The sequence below is a fragment of the Phasianus colchicus genome, chromosome 7 (assembly GCF_987193195.1).
Source record: "Phasianus colchicus chromosome 7, bPhaCol1.hap1.1, whole genome shotgun sequence".
NCBI classification, from domain to species: Eukaryota; Metazoa; Chordata; class Aves; order Galliformes; family Phasianidae; genus Phasianus; species Phasianus colchicus.
The window spans coordinates 10,494,018-10,513,034 of record NC_143442.1 but is presented as its reverse complement, the minus strand read 5'-3'; the positions used below and the strand labels follow the sequence as shown (position 1 = coordinate 10,513,034).

General features: G+C 43.3%; 1 protein-coding gene across 9 annotated transcripts in view; it reads right to left on the bottom strand.

Moving 5' to 3' along the window:
* SEMA5B (semaphorin 5B) overlaps positions 1 to 19,017 on the bottom strand; it is a 248,524-nt gene that overhangs the window by 112,591 nt on the left and 116,916 nt on the right. For all 9 annotated transcript variants that reach the window (XM_031590638.2, XM_090143666.1, XM_090143668.1 and 6 more), the window contains 2 exons: positions 13,819 to 14,024; positions 338 to 437 (listed from right to left, as the gene is read on the bottom strand). In XM_031590638.2, the coding sequence (XP_031446498.1) occupies positions 338 to 437; positions 13,819 to 13,972 (254 nt within the window). In that variant the 5' untranslated portion in view covers positions 13,973 to 14,024. The remainder of the gene's footprint in view (positions 1 to 337; positions 438 to 13,818; positions 14,025 to 19,017) is intronic.

Here is a 19,017-nt window from a genome sequence, read left to right as displayed (position 1 = left end):
ACAGCAAACACACCAAAAAAAGCCAAATTCCCTGCTGGCAGAGTGATAGTGCAGAATAATTCACTACGACTCTCCTAATGTTAATGATACTGAGGGAGAAGCCAGCATTCTGCTTCATTAACCAGTCATTTTGATTGCATCTTTTTCTTTTTTAATTCTAGTAATTTTCTCTTCTTTGTGATTATTAGGAGACTAAATCCCTCTACATAAATTACAGCTTTCTCTTTGAAGGGGGAGACTGGCCACATAAGCTGGAAACACACTCACCTCCAAAGCCAGAACCTAAAAGGAAAGAGCTTGAGCATCAACCCTGGTCTAATTAAAAGATTCTCTTTACCTTGCTCCCACAATGAGCTGGTTCCTGTTGGCATCCAGGGCGAGCTGAGAAAAATCATGCACACCTGGATAGGTGAAATTGGACACCCAAGGCTTCAGATCTGCAAGGAAAAGGAGAAAGCAGAACACAATAAGACTGCTCCAGAAGCAGTGAGTTCACCCAGACATCTGCTAATGGATTTCCTACCGAGTTATCTCTCAGGGGAAGGCTAATTAATAATCTATTTAAAGGCTTGCTATTTATTCTCATTCTCGTGCAATACATGTACATAAACACAGGGCTGTCTCAGCATTTACTTTCACATCCAAGACGGAACATGAGTGGTGGCTCTGGAGACAATGGCAGGTTGTTTTACTTCTGCTAAACCTGGCGAGTCACGGCCACTGATGAGGTGAAGTGGTGCACAGGGTCCAGGCTGCCTGCTGTGACACATCCACTGCCCTGCTTTCTCTGCCAGGCAAAAGGAAGCAGCTGCTCTCCAAAAAGAGAAGGTGGGCTCACCTGACACCAGGATAGAGTGTGAGTGATTTGAGACCTGGCTGCTCCAATGAAAGGCTTTAGGTTCTGTGCCAGGTTAGCTAAATACCTGGGATCCCTATCGCTTTATCCCTCTCTCCTGAAAGTCACCCAGGTATACTTTGAAGGCTTCTCTTAGTCCTAACTGTTATACTCTGGCTGTTAAATACATGGAGAATACCAAATATCTGAGGGAGCAGGGCATAAATGAGACCAAATCATATCAGAATCCCCTTGTGACCTGTTGACAATTAACCCTGCCTCATTCAAGGGCTGGATGCTGAAGATCCACAAGACTCAAAGCTTTGAACACGAAAGGCAAAATCTTCTGGTCCCATGCCAATAGGACACCAAGAGACAGGCTAGTGACCAGGACAAACAACAGCAGCCATGCAGCTATGTCCAGAGCAGGTCAAAAGATCTCTGAACAAACATGCCACCTTGTCAATTTATATCCCCAGTAACAAGAACGTTCATTGAAGGCAGGCAGGTTTGAGCATGTTGATGTAAGCATTAATTTTCCTCTCCCCTGGACTGAAATGATGATACTGACAAGGAATCACGTTGTTTGTAAAGGTTTTGGTGCCCTGGCATGATCTGCAGCATTACATACATTTAACAGTTTAAAATTTCTGACATAAGAATATTTGTTGAGCAATCTTAAATCCCTTCTCTTTCTAGGGATGGATGACAGCTAATCAAGTCTTTCAGTTACCAAAACCTTAACAAAACACATGTAAAAGTCCCTTCTCTTTGCTCTACTTGTTCTGCATTGCTTTCCAGGACAGAACATTGCCATGGAACTTCTGGTTCTGTCCTGAATACCACACTTCCTAACCCTTCTTGAGCCTCAGTGAAATGGGGCTGAGCACCAGGCTTGTCCCCATGCTCCACCTGCCTGAGCCCTGTTGGGACCTTCACCCATACAATCTGAAAACCCCATCACCAGGAGCTGGAAGCTTCCAGCCCTTCCCAGCATTCCTGTCCCACCAGGTAACCACACGCAACACGTGTACCTCATCTGCTCTTTGTTGAAAAGGCATGAGTTAAAGAATAACTCAGCCTACTTAACCTTCAAGCATCCCCACCTCCCACACTCCTCTGGGACCCACAATGAAGTACTGGCACTGAGGAGGCTCTGCAGTTTCACCTTTTGCATTCTCCTAACTAATGGGGCTCTGTCTTCTTTTCCTGTAGCTCTTTAGCTGCTGAGACACCTCTGAGCCAAGCAGCAGAACCAGTAGCAATAACACCTTTCAGGAAGGTTAGCTGGCTGACATGTGATGTGGATCTCCTGGCATTTCTCTTGGCTGATGGGGGTGGGACTGGAGGATTGCTATATAACAGTGATACTTTTTACGGATCCTGCTTTTAGGTCGTAATTTCTCTTGTCACTTTACCTTCTCTCCTACCAACTTTCTCCTACTAACTAACACACTATTACAGTGCAGCAGTAGGAAGAATATTTCTTCATCTGCTGCTCTAAGCAAAAGCTCCTCACTTCACAGAGGCAAACTCATCAGATCTTCTATTTAATGGCAAGCTCTGACAAATTACAGGTAAAAATAATTAAAAAAAAATTAAAGGCAGTAGGTGGCTTGAATCTTTCCATGTTGGCTGAAATGTCAGTCAAGACCAAGAAATAACAGGCAGTGTCTTGATTTCTATTACTACTGCAGGTGGTACAACTTATAAAGAAACCCTTCCTGGTTATTAAATTAAAGGCTTCAAGGCATGCATCCTCATAGCAAAATTAAGCTTTTATAGGCGTGTAGTTGGAGATTATTAAACCCAGCATGGTCCCAGCTAAGAATGTCTAAATGTGAGTTGTCAGAATTAATGCCAAATGGCACTTTTTCCTTCCCAACCTTCTTTCTTCCTGTTAGAGGGAAGGGATAAAGTGGAATGGAAATGAAGCCAGGACATGGGTCTTTTTTCATTTGGCACATTCAAATCTACTGCTCAGACCACAGGCATCCCTAAGGACAGTTCTAGCCTTTCATTGTGAAACAAGCTCAGTTATGCAAGGTAAGTGCTGCCCTGGGCCTATCCCATATTAGCTGAAGTTTACACATATGGACCCAATGAACTCCAGAGTTTGCTCGCATTTGACCTTTTTCAGACAGCTGATTTTTCCAGTGCTGACTCTTTAATTTGGCTAGAAACCTTCAGTGCTGGGGCATGTTTACATTTGCAAAAGTATCTGTTTAAAAGCAGTATGAAAAATTAAAAGCCAAGGCCCTGGCTTTGCATGCCAGCAGCAGGAGCCGGAAAGTGAGGAACCGTGTAGCTTTGAGGCAAAGTGTTCATCAAGGCCTCCTTTGTGCTCCTCATCTCTGATCATTTCCAAGGGCTTAAAGTTCCGTGATCTCACTTCCTCCACATTAGGACAACAAACAGCAGTTTAATAGCCTCCACCACCACCCAGAGCAGCTCAAGGTGGTTCAGGTGTCCAGCTGCAGAGAGCACAGGAAACGTTCACTGGCGCACACAGCTGTGTTCAGGCTTTCAGGCATGCCTAAGACAAGGAGAAAAGAGGCCCTGTGCCATTTGGGGTAGTCGTCCTTGTGCCCAGCTGACATGCTGCTCTGCAACAGGTTCCTGAGAGTGCAGGAGCACAACAGGGATTAGCCAGCTGCACAAATGCCAGTGTGCCAAATTACAAGAGCTGGCTATAAGGGTCTGATCCAAAGGCTCTTCAAGTTGTTGGCAGTCTTCCACTGAGCTTGATGAGTTTTGGATCAGCTTCTGAAGACGTGGTAAACCTGGTAATACTTTAGTCTTCATCTCCTCAAAACCAGCTGCTCCCCACCTCGCCCTCATCCTGTGTGTTTTGGTGGGAAGAAGTATGTAAACACTGAGCTGACACTTCTTTATCTGAAGGACAGGACTCGTTTCTTCGTCCCACTGGAGGCCACTCACAGTTCCCTTCTCCAGCAGGCTGTGATGGCTTTGTGCATCCAGCACACACCACGTGAGCAGAGAGGTGAATTGCCTGTGCCTTGAATTGCAAAGCCATTGCTAGGTGCATGGAGCACAGCTAACCACATTACTACTCAAGAACTTCTCTTCTGGAACAATTCTCTGCATGATTGCCTAGAGGATCAAGGATTCTTCCTGCAAAATAAGGATATATCCACATAAACAAACTACCCACATTCCTAATTATGCTATCTTTGAATGCCAGTGAGGCTGCAAGAGCAAAAAGCTCAACTTAAATTACTCATCCAAATCTTTCTCCTGTGTTTTGGGAAGAGCTTGCAGCCCAACTGGAATCCACACCACCAACTGCAAAGTCATTATCTGCACCAAAGCTGGAGAGTTGCAAGCAAATTCAGGCATGTCTGCATGAGCACTTTTTGTTCCTAGAGCAACAGTGTTGTCACATATTAAGCAGGTCCACAGGCGGAGTTATTCTGGAATAGCTCCTCCTGACTAGTGCTGGCTATAGTCACTGGTTGTGCTACAACCTAGTAACACCAATCTCCTGCCAAAAGGGGAGGATCGCACAGAAAAGCTTCAAGGATCATAAAGAGACCTTAAGGGAGGAAGATAGGGAATTTAAACAAAAAAGAAAGATCCAGAGACTACATTCCAGAAATTACACCTTGCTGAATCAGCTTATTTTTCAGGGGCTTTGAGTAATGCCCCTGAAAAATAAGCTGATTCAGCAGGTACAGGCTCATGTAATGAGGTGGAGCACTCACAGAGCACTGAGGGCCTGCCAAACTCAATGGGCATAAGTAAATACCTGTTCTGCAGCTATATGGACCTATTTCTGTGCAGCATTAACTTGACCACACATTGAGTGGTTCCCTTATTGCCTCAAGATGGTCTCTTAAAAGTTCTCTTAATCCAGCTTACTACTTCATGGCTTGTTTAACTCCTGTGTGTGCCAATGTTCACAGAGAGGCCCAAATGACAGTGATGATTTCTCTAACTGTACAATTGTCTCTCCTTTTAGCTTGCTTAGCTTTGGCACAGGGCAAACATTCAGCAACTGGCAGATACTCCAGTTTGCAAGTGCTCAACCATTGAGATTTTGTCCAATCCATCCACTAGCCTGGAGGACTCTCAGCACTGAATCCCAGCAAATGACCAACAGATGTAAATCACTTTGTAACATAAAGTCACAGGCTGTCCTTTTGGTATACACTGATGAAATGACCTCTTGTCAGAAATTAACCTATCATCTTAAATCTATTCACTTGCCAACGCCTGCAAAGTTAGACCATCCTCTGCATCATTTATCTTCAGTATTCAGAGCATTTTTGATGAAACAGCCTGCTAAGAGTGATGTCAGAGTACCCTTTCTGTAAGGGTTACTGATCAGAATCCACAAGGAACAAACCCAGCAAGGTTGCAACCAAAGATCAGATGGCTAATGACTACGCATGCTATCAGTGGCTTCTGAAAGACAGCAAGTGTGGACGCTTCCAAGGATCCATAAAAGTAACTGTCAACTTACAGTGTTATCTTCATTAGACCAACAATGAATCATATTTTAACATCAACCTCATTTTAAATTTTAGCTCTCTGTTGTAGGTCACACCACAGGTTAGTGCAATAGTCTTTGAAAATGTTTCACTCCTATTCCCTGCTGAGATGTTAAAAAAAAAAGCCTCCACAACACAAAAACACCCCACAATTCAGCAAAATTGTCAGGGGAAAGAGAAATCTTTTGATCTGCAGGCAGAGCTAAGCAAACAAATGTGTCAGCACTCAGAGCTCAACTTTACTCAGGAGGCCAGAAAACTCTAGCTGGCTTTACCCCAAAAATCCTCCTACACATGCATATCACCCTGCTGTCTTGTCTTCCCATCACCACCTCCACCTCGTTACTGGTATTCTCTCATTTGTTAACCTGAGCTGTTGAAATCTTTAATTGTACACTAAATATGCCCTAATCCCAACCACTGCAATATCTACATTCATTGCCTTCCTGAATCTCTGATCTCTGTTCACAGTTATGAGGACTTAGAAAGCTGTTGGCATAGTACATCCATTCTACAAAGTAGGCCAACCCCACACCATTCCCAAGTCAGCAGTTTCCCCCTCTCTTCCCTCAGTATCTAAATCCAATTGTTTCACCCAGTTTACCATCTTACCCAAGCTAACCACCCCTCCTACTCCTACTTTCTTTTTTATCAGCCTTCACCTTCCAGTCATATTTCTATCTCATTTCTTGCCCACTCACTCAATTATTTTAGTGTTGGCCACCTACAAAATTCTTTTCAAGATGAGAGAAATAAGGAGCTAACCCACCAGCTGTATGAGCATCACCGTAATAGATGGCTGCAGATAACCATTTCCTTTCAATGAGACTGAAGAAGCACAAGAGCTGCCCTCTCCAAGCTGTCCAAGAGCACATGGATAGGAAATGACTAGAAGAAAAAAGAGCTAGGCTTTTTCTCTCTTGGTATCAAGAGGGAGAAAAGAGTTCCATCTCTCAAACTCCAAGAAAAGGAAGGAGTTGGAAGAAAAGGCTTTGCTCTTGCCATCCTGAAGGGAAACATGAACTGAAGACCCAAGTCATATGTCCACAGAGCCACAGGAATCATAGTAATCATAGCAACCAAATTGTTTCCATTTAAAACTATGTCAAGTGTAGATGATTTTATGCTTCTCATACACTTCCTCCATGAACTGACCTTGCTGAGCTTCCATTCCAAAAGAGAAATGTCATCTACAGACGAAGGCAAGGCTCCAAGTACCCAACAATGCTAACTTTGGAGTTCTCTCTGTCTTGGGCAAATCATGAAACCATTTAGTGTCTCAGATCTTTAACTAGTTAAACCAGTCCATCCATGCTTCATTGTCTGTGAGGCATACAATGTGCAGGATGCACTGTTGCTAATGCATACCAAGCATCTTTACTGTTTGTTCCCTAAATTTTGATCATTTCTTTAAAACAAGTGTAGCTTAATTGTTTCAATATGGAGAAAAAAGAACTTAGTCCAAACCTGATTTTTGCAAAAATACAATTATGACTGTTTGTTTACTTACTTTTTTATTATTAATGTGGAGCAGCTGGCAAAACACACCAGTTTGTCAAAAAGAACGCAGGGATTCAATCCCAAATAAAGAAAACAACAGATAATAAGCATGAACTAAAGCTCACTCTCAGTAAGGGACAGTGTGCTGTTATGCTATCCTGCTGGTCTCCCAAGGAGGGAGTTTAAAGGACTGAGAGTTACATTCCTGTTTCTTCACATTTTACAGTTCTTCCACATTTCTGCACCACAGAGGCCAGTTTTGAACCATCCTCCCTTTTACTTGGGTTCCTCTGACCTATTTGCTCATAGTGAAGGACAGGCAGAAGTTCAGTCAAGAACTACCCCAGGGGAGAGCCAGAGAGCACTTGGCGAGTCCCCACCATAAGGCTGGGGGATTGGGAAAGCAGTCATGGAACATGAAAGAGACTCTTTCCCCTTCAGTACGATCCCTGTTTCTCAGAGCTGCACAAGAACACAAATCCCAGCTACTGTACAGTATCAGAGACCAGAGAACAGATGGGTGCTCACTGCAAACATGGCAAGCCAGCAGACAAAGAGGAGATGCCAGAGTGCTGCAAGAATGGAGAACATGGATGTGTGGTTGTGAGTTGGGAGTGAGTCCACTTGTCATGTCTGAGGTCACCAGGACCAAAGGTGCATGCCTGCACAGCACAGGACTGCATGGAAGGGATGGAACTAACTTTCCTCAGCAGGCTGTCAACAAGGGCAAACGCTGTGCTGTGTCCCACCACACCTTGTGAAATCAAGCTAAGCAGGGCCATGCGCAGCCCCACTGCCACCTCACCCAGAGCTCTCTTGTTTGCCTAGGATGTTGCAGAGTGTTAAAGTATCGTGATCCATTGTATACTGAGACAAGCCCTGCAGCTGTCACGCAATCTCCCTCGCTCAGAACGATAAGGTGAGTGCTCATGCATCACTTGCACCTTCCTATGACATCCTGATCGGTATAATCCCTCTTTTCAGACAGGAACAGGCTGCCTCTTGGCTCCTACAGCCGTTACGGTCTGATGGAAAAAAGCACTCCTTTGTCATTGTTCAAACCATCTCCTCCACATCTGGCAGCAGACTTTTTTTTCCCACTATCCTTACAGTTATATGTCTGCACCAGACACCTGTGCCAACAGAGATGGTGCAAGATTCAACACAATTGTTTTCATGGTGAGAACGCGGGATACTGAGAGAAGGCAGGAAAAACATGACTGAACTCCCCTTGAGTTTCATTCACAGGTCTTCAGATCTGCCACGGAAGAAGATGGGTATGATTTTGATGAATATCCTGAAGTGCAAGCTAACCCTCTTTGCCAGCTCACCAGAAGCTGAATAGGAAAATCTGAGTCAAACACGGAATTAGTACTATTTAGCTAGTCAGACCTATGAGGACTACAGTTTCCTGTGGATAAAGGCCTCATCGTGAACTGATGACACCTATGAATCAGAGCTGAGGATACAAAATCCTTTAAGAGTTTCAAAATGAACCTCTTCTTATAACCATCAATGTTTTTAAGTTGGAAGCTGGCTAATAATAGCACAGGATTATCAAAGAGCAGAGATCGACAGTGACCTCCACCTCTTTTATTAATATGCCGTAAAACAGAACAATCCCCTCACATAAAACACAAATCTGAATTTTGCAGCTCAAGCACTTCCATTAAAAACATTGTCAGGATTGCCCAGTGCTAGTAAAATGGAAAGGATGGGTGATATATGAAAAAGTGGAGTTCTAAGCCAAAGCACAAGAGTTCTTCAGGATTTTATCTGCGTCTCCCAAAGCCAGAAATGATCAGAAAAACCTCTAAGTCAGTCTGCTGTGCATTACAGACAGACTTTCATCCAGTTGCTCCTATATTAAGCTGAGGAACACACTGGTTTCTGAACCACTCAATTCAGCCATCTTAGAAAAACAAGTTGATCAGTTAGACCTGTGGTAGTAGAACTTGCTGGAAACAAAATTATATACCAGGGTTTATATTCACAGCCTTGATATGTCAGTTCCGTGCACCTTGACTGCAGCCTTCCCCAGCACATAAGCACACACTTGGTTCCAGTTCCACAAGCACACTGACTTCAAGGTAAACATATATTAAGTGCTTGACCGAGCTGGGGCTACTCCTGATTTTTCAGGGTGAGCCCTGCATGATTAAACAAGAATACTTCTTACGAGAGCGCTAGTACTAAACTGAACTTTATTAAAACATAATCACATCCTTGAATGGAAGGTTTTAGAAGAACATGATATATTAGCACTCACCAGAAGCAGATACGCTAAATAAACGAGGACTGCCATGCCACTGACTCTCAGATTTACTTGGTTAGGAAACCACGCAAAGTAGACTCTGAAAGTGAGAATCAGGTCTCTGTAATGTTTTTGTTTGCACTGAAGAAGAAAAGCACTTTGCTTTGCTTCTCGCTCTGTTTCCTCTCACCAAAGTACTGCCATCTGGGACCCGAAAGGAGCCAGCCACTGAGCCAGAGGAAGGACCAAGCCCATGCTGTTGCCAGCCTCCGCTGCACCAGTGCTACCTCTGGAAAACATAAATAAGCTGCTCTGCTGCTGAGCAGGGATTTTCATGGCTTTGGTCTACCTTATCCTCCTTTGGTGACCTGTGTACCTGAGCACACCCTGCCTCCTGAAGCTCCACTGCATCTTCCTTTTCTCTCCTGATTGTCAGCAATTCACTCTGTCTAAAGCATCTTGTGAATGAAGGGCACTCTTCCAAGACCCCTCTCCTCCTTAAGGCCTCAAGGAACAGCACACTGAATCATTTCTTCAATCAAGTCTCATTGCATTGGTTTGTGAAGTGCCTGGACATCACTAATGGGGAAGTGTCAAAGAACTAGTATCATTATTGTTATAATTATTCTAACAGAATGAAAAATATATTGACAGCTGTTAGGTGTAATTTTTGGAAGTTTGGCCTGAGAGCAAATTAATTCCCTGACTATTGTATATTTATGGCTTTATTAGTCATAATTTTCAAACAAATTCTATATCAACCCTAAGAAAATACCAGCTTCATTTGCCACAGCTTCATTTTTCAAGATTAAAAAGGAAATCGCCACAAGCCTTCCTTAATGGAAACAAAATCTAAACCAAACTGCTCGGAAGGTCAAATATTCTGCAGCATCCCAATCTTACGCACAGGATGCCACCAGTCACGAGTTAGCACTCCATCATCTGTTACATTTGGACTCCTTGTGTGGAGATTCAAGGGCAGCAGGGCTATGAGCTAGAAGTCAGTTCTCCCATCATGTATTTCGCCTTTCCTTTATCGTTTAGCCTGGTATACCTCTCAGCCTTTCCACAATCCCAACCATTGTTAACTAAAGATTTGGGTTGGATTTTCAAAATCTCACTTGTTCAAGAAAAGTGTAAATCTTTAACAGAATTTCCTAGGGGGCTCTCCGAGCTGACTTGTGGAGCTGATGGATGCTAATGTGCTTTTTTTCCCCATCAGTATACAGTAAAGGGCCAAATGAAAAATGGTAGGGGTGTTCAGTAAAATGTCAGGAACCTTGAAAAGAAATAAATCATTTCTTATTATCCTTCAGCCCACAAGCTTAAAACAGCTTTTGCTTTCAATGCAACAAGCAAATACTTAACTGCTCCCCACAGATCTCAGAATTTGAGGTTGGCCACATTTCAATAAAACGTTGTTCAAAGAAAGAAAATATTGAGAAAATATATAGCAAGCTACATTCAAGCAACCCGAATCATATTCATCTCATAGAAGGCAATAATTACAGTCTGAAGTAAAATCCCAGATTTAAACACTCTCAAACTAATTCACTTTAAAAATCTGGGGCCACAGACAGAGTAACGTGTCTGCATTTAGCAGACTGAGGACCAGACAACAGTCAGATGCTGTATGCCTTGAACTCGCACCAGCCATGATGATACAGTCCGCAAAGCTGAGATTTGCTGTCCTGAGAAGGTCTGGGATTTAAGCTACTCAACCAGGTCTACCTCTCTCCTATGCTTCAGCATTAGATCTTCTGGGGACAAAGAAAAGCTGCAGTTATTAAAGCAGAGGAGCACAAATGATGTAGTTTCAGCTTATACAAACTGCCATCACCCAGGGCAGAAAGCGCTGCCAGACAGAATAGAGAAGGACACGGAGAGTCTACCACAGTTCTCCTGAGCACGGTGATCTAATGGGTAAAACTAAAGAGAAAGAAATAATGAGAGAAACTGCAAGTGAAAACCTGTCTACAACTTTCCCGTTAAGCTGTGAACAACCAAGTGATTCATATAACAGAGATGAGTTTGCAGACTTTTGAGCACTTCCTTGGTAAACAAGCTGAAACCAAACTCTCCATCCATTACAGACATATAAGCACACGTCAGTCATGGCTCTGGCCTCTTGAAATAACAGATCTTTTACAGCATTGCCATGGCAGACGGTGTTCCTGGCTTTCCCAAGGGGCATGTTACAAAGGAGCTCCAAATGTCTTTAATGAATAACAATTTAATGAATAACATAGTTTTCTGTCTAAGAGGCAGCTGTATAATAATGATACTGTTGAGAAACTTGTTGGTATGGCAAGGGCATAGCCCAGTTGCAAATGCAGGGAGCATCTCTTCTTGCAAGATACACACAAAGACTGAAAAAAAAAAAAAAAAAAAAAAAAAAAAAAAAAAAGATCATAACTGAAGGAAACATGAAACATTTTCTCTGGTTTTAGACTTCCCAGAGTGGCCTATAGTGGAGCAGAGCTGCAATGATGTACTGCTTAGTTAAGCAGGACTTGTATGCATGTGTGCATGCACCAATAAATATAAAAGGACACACTAAGAATATATATGACTTGTTTTACTAATTTCTCAGCTCAGTGAAAAACAAACAAGCATTCAAGATCCTTCATGTAGCTACCCACTCACATACAGGTAACCATCAACAGGCTCCTGGGAAGTAAAAGATCATTTTGTTATTGATCTAACAAGGGAAATCAAACTTTAACAGGATTTCCTATAAGCACAGAGTAGAACAATCTAATTATGAAAATTCCAAACTGGATATGTTATTACTACTGGTGAAACCATACAGTGAGCATCATTTATAAGCCCCAGGGAAACTGGGGCAGCATTGCAGTAGCTTGGTGCTGCACGAACACCCAGAACAGCATAACAGCACAAATGCCTGGCCCAGACTCACAGCCTCTATGTGGTCAGCTAGGAAAAATCATTCAGCTCACAGCCTTTTCCCAGTCCCCACCTCACTTTGCAGTGCAAAAGTCAGAATTCATGCCTGATTAAAACAAAGCAAATAGGCAGATCTCAAGTGTAGCCATCATTCCTGCAGAGAAGCACTCGTGTTGACTGCTACAAATGCCCACCTACTCCTCAAAATCAGGAATCAGGGCTCCCATGTTCCCTGCAGAATAGTTTATCTGAGTGCTGGATCCCACAGACGTACCCTCAGTAAACTCAGAGTTTGGTGCTCCTGGCTAATGGGAAGAGAACACTTTTCCTTCTTTCTGTATTTAAAACATCTTCATTATTGTATTATCTATTTAAATATCCAACTGAGTTCCAACACGTTTTTAGCTGCAAGGATTTCTCCTTTCACCATCCCCAGTTAAACAGCCAGCCAGACTAACTTGGCAATTAAAATAAAGGTGTATTTACCCATTCTACTTGAGCAAGGTTAGAGTCGGTGCCATATCATGTAGGCTTAAAGATTTTGCTAATTTACTTTAATCCATTTAAACCTTTAAAACACATATAATGGGAAACAGACAAGAAACCTCTTGCACTTTCCAAATGAAGAGACAGTCATTTCCTCCTCTCTAAAGAAGGGTAAAGCTCTCTAGAAGAACCCGGAAAGGTCAGCAAAGAAGCCTTCGACTACTTTCTTCCTGGAAACCCTATCTCAAAGGTCACAAAACCACCGCTAAATTACCTTTAGCAAAGGAGCTAACCAGAGACACATTGCAACATACTTAATTGCCTTTAGCAAGAATGTAACAAGAGATGCATGGCAGGGCCTTAAATGGGAACCCAGATCGATACTTCAACATTTAGGAAGAAACCACTTTCAGCAAGGAGATTCAGAAGCTGATGATGAGCTTAAGGCAGGGGTGAATGCAGAAACAGCAGCAACAACAGCATCGTGGGCTAAGTACCATGTTAGCCCGCAGCATAGGGGTATGTATACACTCACGAAAAATCCATCTGGATAAGAACAAGGGTAACCTGGTCTTTCAAAGGAATATTAAAAAGATTGGCCGCATTTTTGTGTGGCATGGCAGGATGCTGAGATAATAAATCTTAGTACTGTAGAACCATAGAATCTTTTCAGTTGGAATGGACCCTTAAAGGCTATCTGGTCCAACCCCTCTGCAATAAACAGGAACATCTACAGCTTGATCAGGTGCTCAGAGCCCCATCCAACCCAACCTTCCATGTTTCCAAGGAGGAGGCTTCCACAGAGGCCCCTTCTTGCATCTTGTCAAGCTGAGTGTCTAAGTGAAAGACAGAACTACTGGCTGAAGTGATAGATACATCCCCCAAAAAGTCAACAAGCAACACAGCAGCCGTGTGGTGCAATTTTAAAGCAGTTTACTTCTCCTGCATTCAGTTATGTCCAAACTCTCTATTGCTTTTCACTTATTACCTCTAGTTCCAGCCAGCTGTGAGAGGTATATAAACACATGAAACACAGTTTCAATGTAGCACAAGACCTCAGGGAGACTGTAGCAGAACTGGAAGGAGAGATTCTTAGACCAGTAGTCCCAGAATGCCCAGAGTAAGTGACTGCTATGAAACCTCAGAGGGAAAACCCTGCAGAGCTTCAAAGTGAATGCAATCCACAAGGCCACTTGCACTGACCTGTGGATAGCAGGTGTAAGGGAAACAACACAGACTAAACCCTTCTCCATAACAACACCAGGAAGGACTTCAAAATGGATCATCCTACTGGAACTTGAAACAGAAACAGAAGCTCTTACCTTCAAAAGCAATTGTGGGGTGTTCTTTCCTGACACACTGCTGATGTTCAGCTTCAGAGTATTCAGGTACATTCTGTGATGCTGAGAGATGAAAAGCAAGGAGAAAAAGGCTTGGCAATGACAGGGAAATGGCCTTTAATCTTGAAACAACCATGACTGAAGGGCAGTTGCAGATCTAGCTTCCAAGGTGGGCCCAGGGAGAATACCTGAAATACAAATAATTCCACTTTCAGAAAGATTAATGTTTATCCAAAGTTTGCAGCACGGCTAGGGGAGGGTGGAATTCCCCTTTCATCCCAACCCCACTTGTGGTAAGTACACATGAAAATAACCCACAAAACAGCATTTAAAAAACAAATGACCCAATTTACGACTATATTTGAGCTTCTATCTTCAAAGGGAGACGTAGTGCACAGCTTTCTAGAGATCTCTGTGTAGCTTTGGGGCACTTATCCTTATCCACTTATACAGTACCCAGTGTGCAGTGGGCAGCACTGACAACAAGACATTACCAGTGCTCCAGGTGTAAATGTGTCCCCAGCGTGGACTCCTCATTCTTCCACTTCACAGAAGGAGTATTTAAATGTTGTGTTGCACTCAAGAGATCACTCTGGGTGGGCCAACATCAGAACACGTGCAATTAATCTGTTCTAACAGGAGATTTATACATTTTGCCATTGCTGTTTTAGATGTCTTGAAACAAGAAAAGCCAATTTAAAGGCGTTGCCAGGAAAGTGCTAATTAAGGTGTAACATAAAAATTAAAAGAGCTTAACGGGGAGAAGGGTGAGAAGTGAGTCAATTGCCTGTGTTACCACAGGATGCCACAGCCACATGAGCTAAGGCACAGCTGAGGAGGAGGAGCTCTTTTCTCAGGTAGAAGGGCAAGCCCTGCCTCTCCTATCTGAGCAGTTGGCAACAACAGGAGCACAACAGGTACAGCTCTGTTAACTCCCTGGGGCTACCAGGCTTGAGGCAGGGGATGGAGGATTAATTAGCTCCTGCCACCGCTCCCCAAGATGCTGAAGCAGTTTAGGAAAATCTGCACTGCCAAATTTAATCTTCCCAATGTGCACATTGTTTTTTTCCTACGTAACTCTGTTCAATTAATGCAAACACATGTTTTCAAACAAATGAAGCCTTCTATCATTGAATCTTATCTACTGATAAAGCCGATTCTGATTTAATTCACATATAATGAGATTTTCAATGCCAGTGGGTGCCGTGATTCCTAAAAGTAACACAACAGTCAGTTCCTGCAGTGCCCAGTGCCTCTCTAGCAGTTTTTGCTAGCAGTCCCCCAAACCCCTCCAGTGAGCTGAAGCACTCAGACTAGAGTCCAATAACACAAAACACCGGTAAGCAATGGCAGGCTCATGGCAAGGGCAAACTCCAACATGTGGTACCATGCTGTGACATCAAGGAGCTGGGAGAAGTTCCTGAAGGTCTTTGGGCACCATGGGAGCAACAACAGACTGCTTACAGCAGCAACGGGAGACAGCAGGTATAAAAGATGGATCCTGTTTTATCGTTAAGTGTATTCTCCGTGATTTTAAACACAGGCATATAGAAGTACATCCATTATGCATGTCCTCAGCAGTCGCAATGTACCATTGACTGAAAATAACGTTGGCATTCAGGAGCTGGGGACATTACAGAGATTTGGTTTCCTAACTGGCAAGAGTGAGAGATTACAGCATTTCACACTATTTTTTTTTTTCAGCCCTACATACAGATTTTATGCAGGGCTGAATAAAATCCCCTTCCATTTCTCCAGTGGAATTTCTACAGTGTTTCACGATAGAGCTGCAGAGCTTTTTTGGTTTGTTTGTTTTTTAACACAGCAAATACATTATTATATTAAAAACAGGACTGGCAGAAGTCAGAGACCTGAAATCATTCAAAGCCAAAGCCAGAAGAGTGTTCAGTCATTAAGCACAAGCATACTTCAGGGCATACATAAATGGGCACTGTGGCATCTCAGATGATGGAGATGTTACTCAAGTCACCCTATAATGGAAGTTATTGATGATGGAGCACTAGATTATATTTTCAGCCATTGGTTTAAATGACAATTTTTTTTTCAGTATAGATCCAGAAGTTAAATACAGCACACAGCTGTGGACCCCAGGGAGATGCATTTGTATAGCTCTCAGATCCACTGAAAGTTCCAGCAGAGACAAAGCCAAATTTCCCTTTCATAGGAGATGGCTGTTGTGGGAAATGCAAAAGAAGCAAAAGGACTTCTTCATGTCAGAGATCCTTGCTGGGAACTGGAAGAGACAGGCACAGAAATCTCACTTCATGCATGCTGTACTCTTCCCAGTCCAGCTGTGATTATCTAAGCTCAGAAATAGGGTACTAAGCAAGGCAGACTTTTGATCTGAGTCAATATGGCTGCTTTCATGTGCTAACCATCCAAAAAAATGACCTCAAGTCAGGTGAACAAAAAATTTTATAAATTGATAAGAGTGCTTGAGGACACAAAGCAGAGCTCTCCCACAGCCCTCCAGTGCTCCTCTAAGGCTCCGTGTGGTCCAGAAGCAGCAGATGAGTAAATCCAAGCTTCACACTCAACAGAGTCATGAAACAATAAGTTCCATACAAGAGAGCTTCATAACATCCCACAGATTATTCTGTGCCAAAGCAGAGTACATTTACTAGTGTTTTGTCTGGACTAGTCGTAAAATGTGCCAAGTAGCTGGATTTCTGCCACTTTCCCTGGGAGATTTTACCACAGTCCAAGAGATTTCAGCGTTCCTTAGAAAGCTGTAACCAGTATTTAGGGTAAAGTTCCACCTCCTTTTTCCTTGTTGTCACAAGGAAATCCAAAGTGGGCTCGAAAATCAAAAGTTGATATGAAGTGGAAAGACACGACCAAAGAAAGATAAAAAAGAAACAATATAAAAAGCCTGTATCCTTCCCTATGTCAGCCATCTCTTTCACCCAATTACAACCACCAAATCTATTAAATGAAATCTGTGCTATGTGCAGTCCTGTACTGGTACATGTGATCAACGAGTCAGCGGGTAAATACCAGCTTGGTCAAAGGCAAAAGAAGCCAGAGCTCAGAGCAGCAGCTCAGATAGTGGATAGCATAGCAAGCAGTTACTCCTCCAATCTGCCCCTTCCCAGTCTGCCTTGGTCATTTTCTTTTCAATATTTTAAGAGTCCCTACCTAAGCTGTTGCTATTTCCAACTGCTGCTGCAATTTTATTTCCAAAAAACCCCATATACCCAGATGAACAAGTGCTGTGTGCCCAAGGAGAGCAGCTGTAGGCCAAGAGAACTCTCTGGTAGTAGTTATCTGTGAGGGTCTGGCAGCTGACTAAAAGTGTAAATGTTTAAATTCTGCTGGGGATGGCCAGACTCGGGCCTCCATTTTGTCCCAGCTGCAGATGTTCACTGAGAGGGATGGTAGGGAGGTGCTCGGGATCAGCCCTCTACAGCCACGTCCCAACTACATCCCAGCCTCGCTGCTGGAACTTGTCCTAGCCCTAAGCCCTTTAGATACTGTTTAAATACTATAAAAAGAGCTGCTCTTATTAAAGTCTCTCTGCTCAAAATGGCTTAGGGCTTGAGAAATCAGCTGTCAAGGTTTCAGTACAGATGAGAGACAAGAGCTGAAATCCCTGGTTAAAGTCAAATCCCAAGCAAGACACATCAATTCAATTCTTTATTTGCTCATCTTTGATGTATCTTTACCACCTTAGCTACTGCCTCCCTCCAAAATGCAGATACATTTTAAAAAAAAAAAAAAGAAAGAAAATGTCCAATAAGATTGTGTGCCCAAGTCTTTCTGCCATCTCACCACTGAGAGCCTGGCAGCCCCAAGCCATGTTGGGGCCCTTCTCTCCCCTCTCCTACCCCACGCAGAGAATCCTTTTGGCCCTTTGCCACAAAGGTCAGAAATCTGGGCTCCACAGAAGGCATTTTATAGATCCTGACTCCTGCCATCATCCTCTCATCTCCTCCATCAGGCTCCTTAGGCTCACGTGCCTCTGGCACAGTGGCACTGGAAGGGACAAGAGCTGCTCCTCTTGGGGGCACTGCTTGGGCTAAAATGGCAGCCCCAGAATCTCCATGAGAACAGATATCCCATTTCTCCCCTGGTACCTTTTGTGGTAGCCCAATAGAGACTTCCCCCCTTGCTCCAGCACAGCATTTAGGGCATCCCCTGCCATCCCTCCTGGGGCACGAGTCTATTCCAACTCATCCTGCACTGTATCACTGCAACTCCATTGATTTCATAGGAGCTAATCCTGATTTACAGAGGGTAACTCAGATCAGGCCCCCTTTGACTAAAGCTCCACGTCTAAAAGAAAAATACCTTCAATCAATCTTCAAGGCTTTAAAACAAAGCACACTTTAAAAATGGCTGTACCAGGAATCCATATCCTGCTTTCCTCTGACTGTAACTATCATTTTGACTTAATAAAATGTGACAGTAAAGTTTAAGGATAAAAGAAAATGCTTCATCTTTCATTTTAAAGAAAAGAGATGCCTTTAAAAAAGGCTAAAAAAGGAACCTCCTGAAAAAGCATTAATTCTTCCATTCAGCATCTTTTGTCATTGGCGCTGTTATGATTTTATTAGAATGGAGACCAGAGAGGAGAAGAGCAGTGGAAAGAAGTGAATACTAAAGTATTCCAAAAAAGCACTGGGAGAATAAAGGAAATAAATAAAAACATTACAAAGCATGACAGCTTGGCAGTGTGGCTGTGACGGGCTGGCACAGGGCAGCAAGGTCTCAGTCCTTCATCCCTGTACCCCACCATGCCCTCTTCTCCCATCCTCACCCCACGCTTCCCTGCATAACCTCAGGGCTATCTTTTACACCAGCCCAGAGGCCAGCAGCAGGGTAGGAGGAAGGCGTGCAGACTCTCCTGAGGCAAAGCTGAAGCTCTGTGCTCACTGCTGGGTGCTCCCCAGCTCCTTCCACACTCACCCCAGCAGCACAGAGGGTTTTATGCCAGGAACAAAACAATCAAGATCTCAAAACACAGGTCACTTCATTGTAACCTTTCCGTTACCCAGATCTATCTAAATTATCCAGTTTACTCTTTGCAGAGGAGAAATCAGTTTAACTCAATATGCTGCTACGTTTACAGCACGGTCACCAGCTGCAGGCTCTTGCAACCCAAACAGATCTTCACCTTTGCAGGAGGCCCTTAAGAACAGGAACCTCATAGAGAAAGAC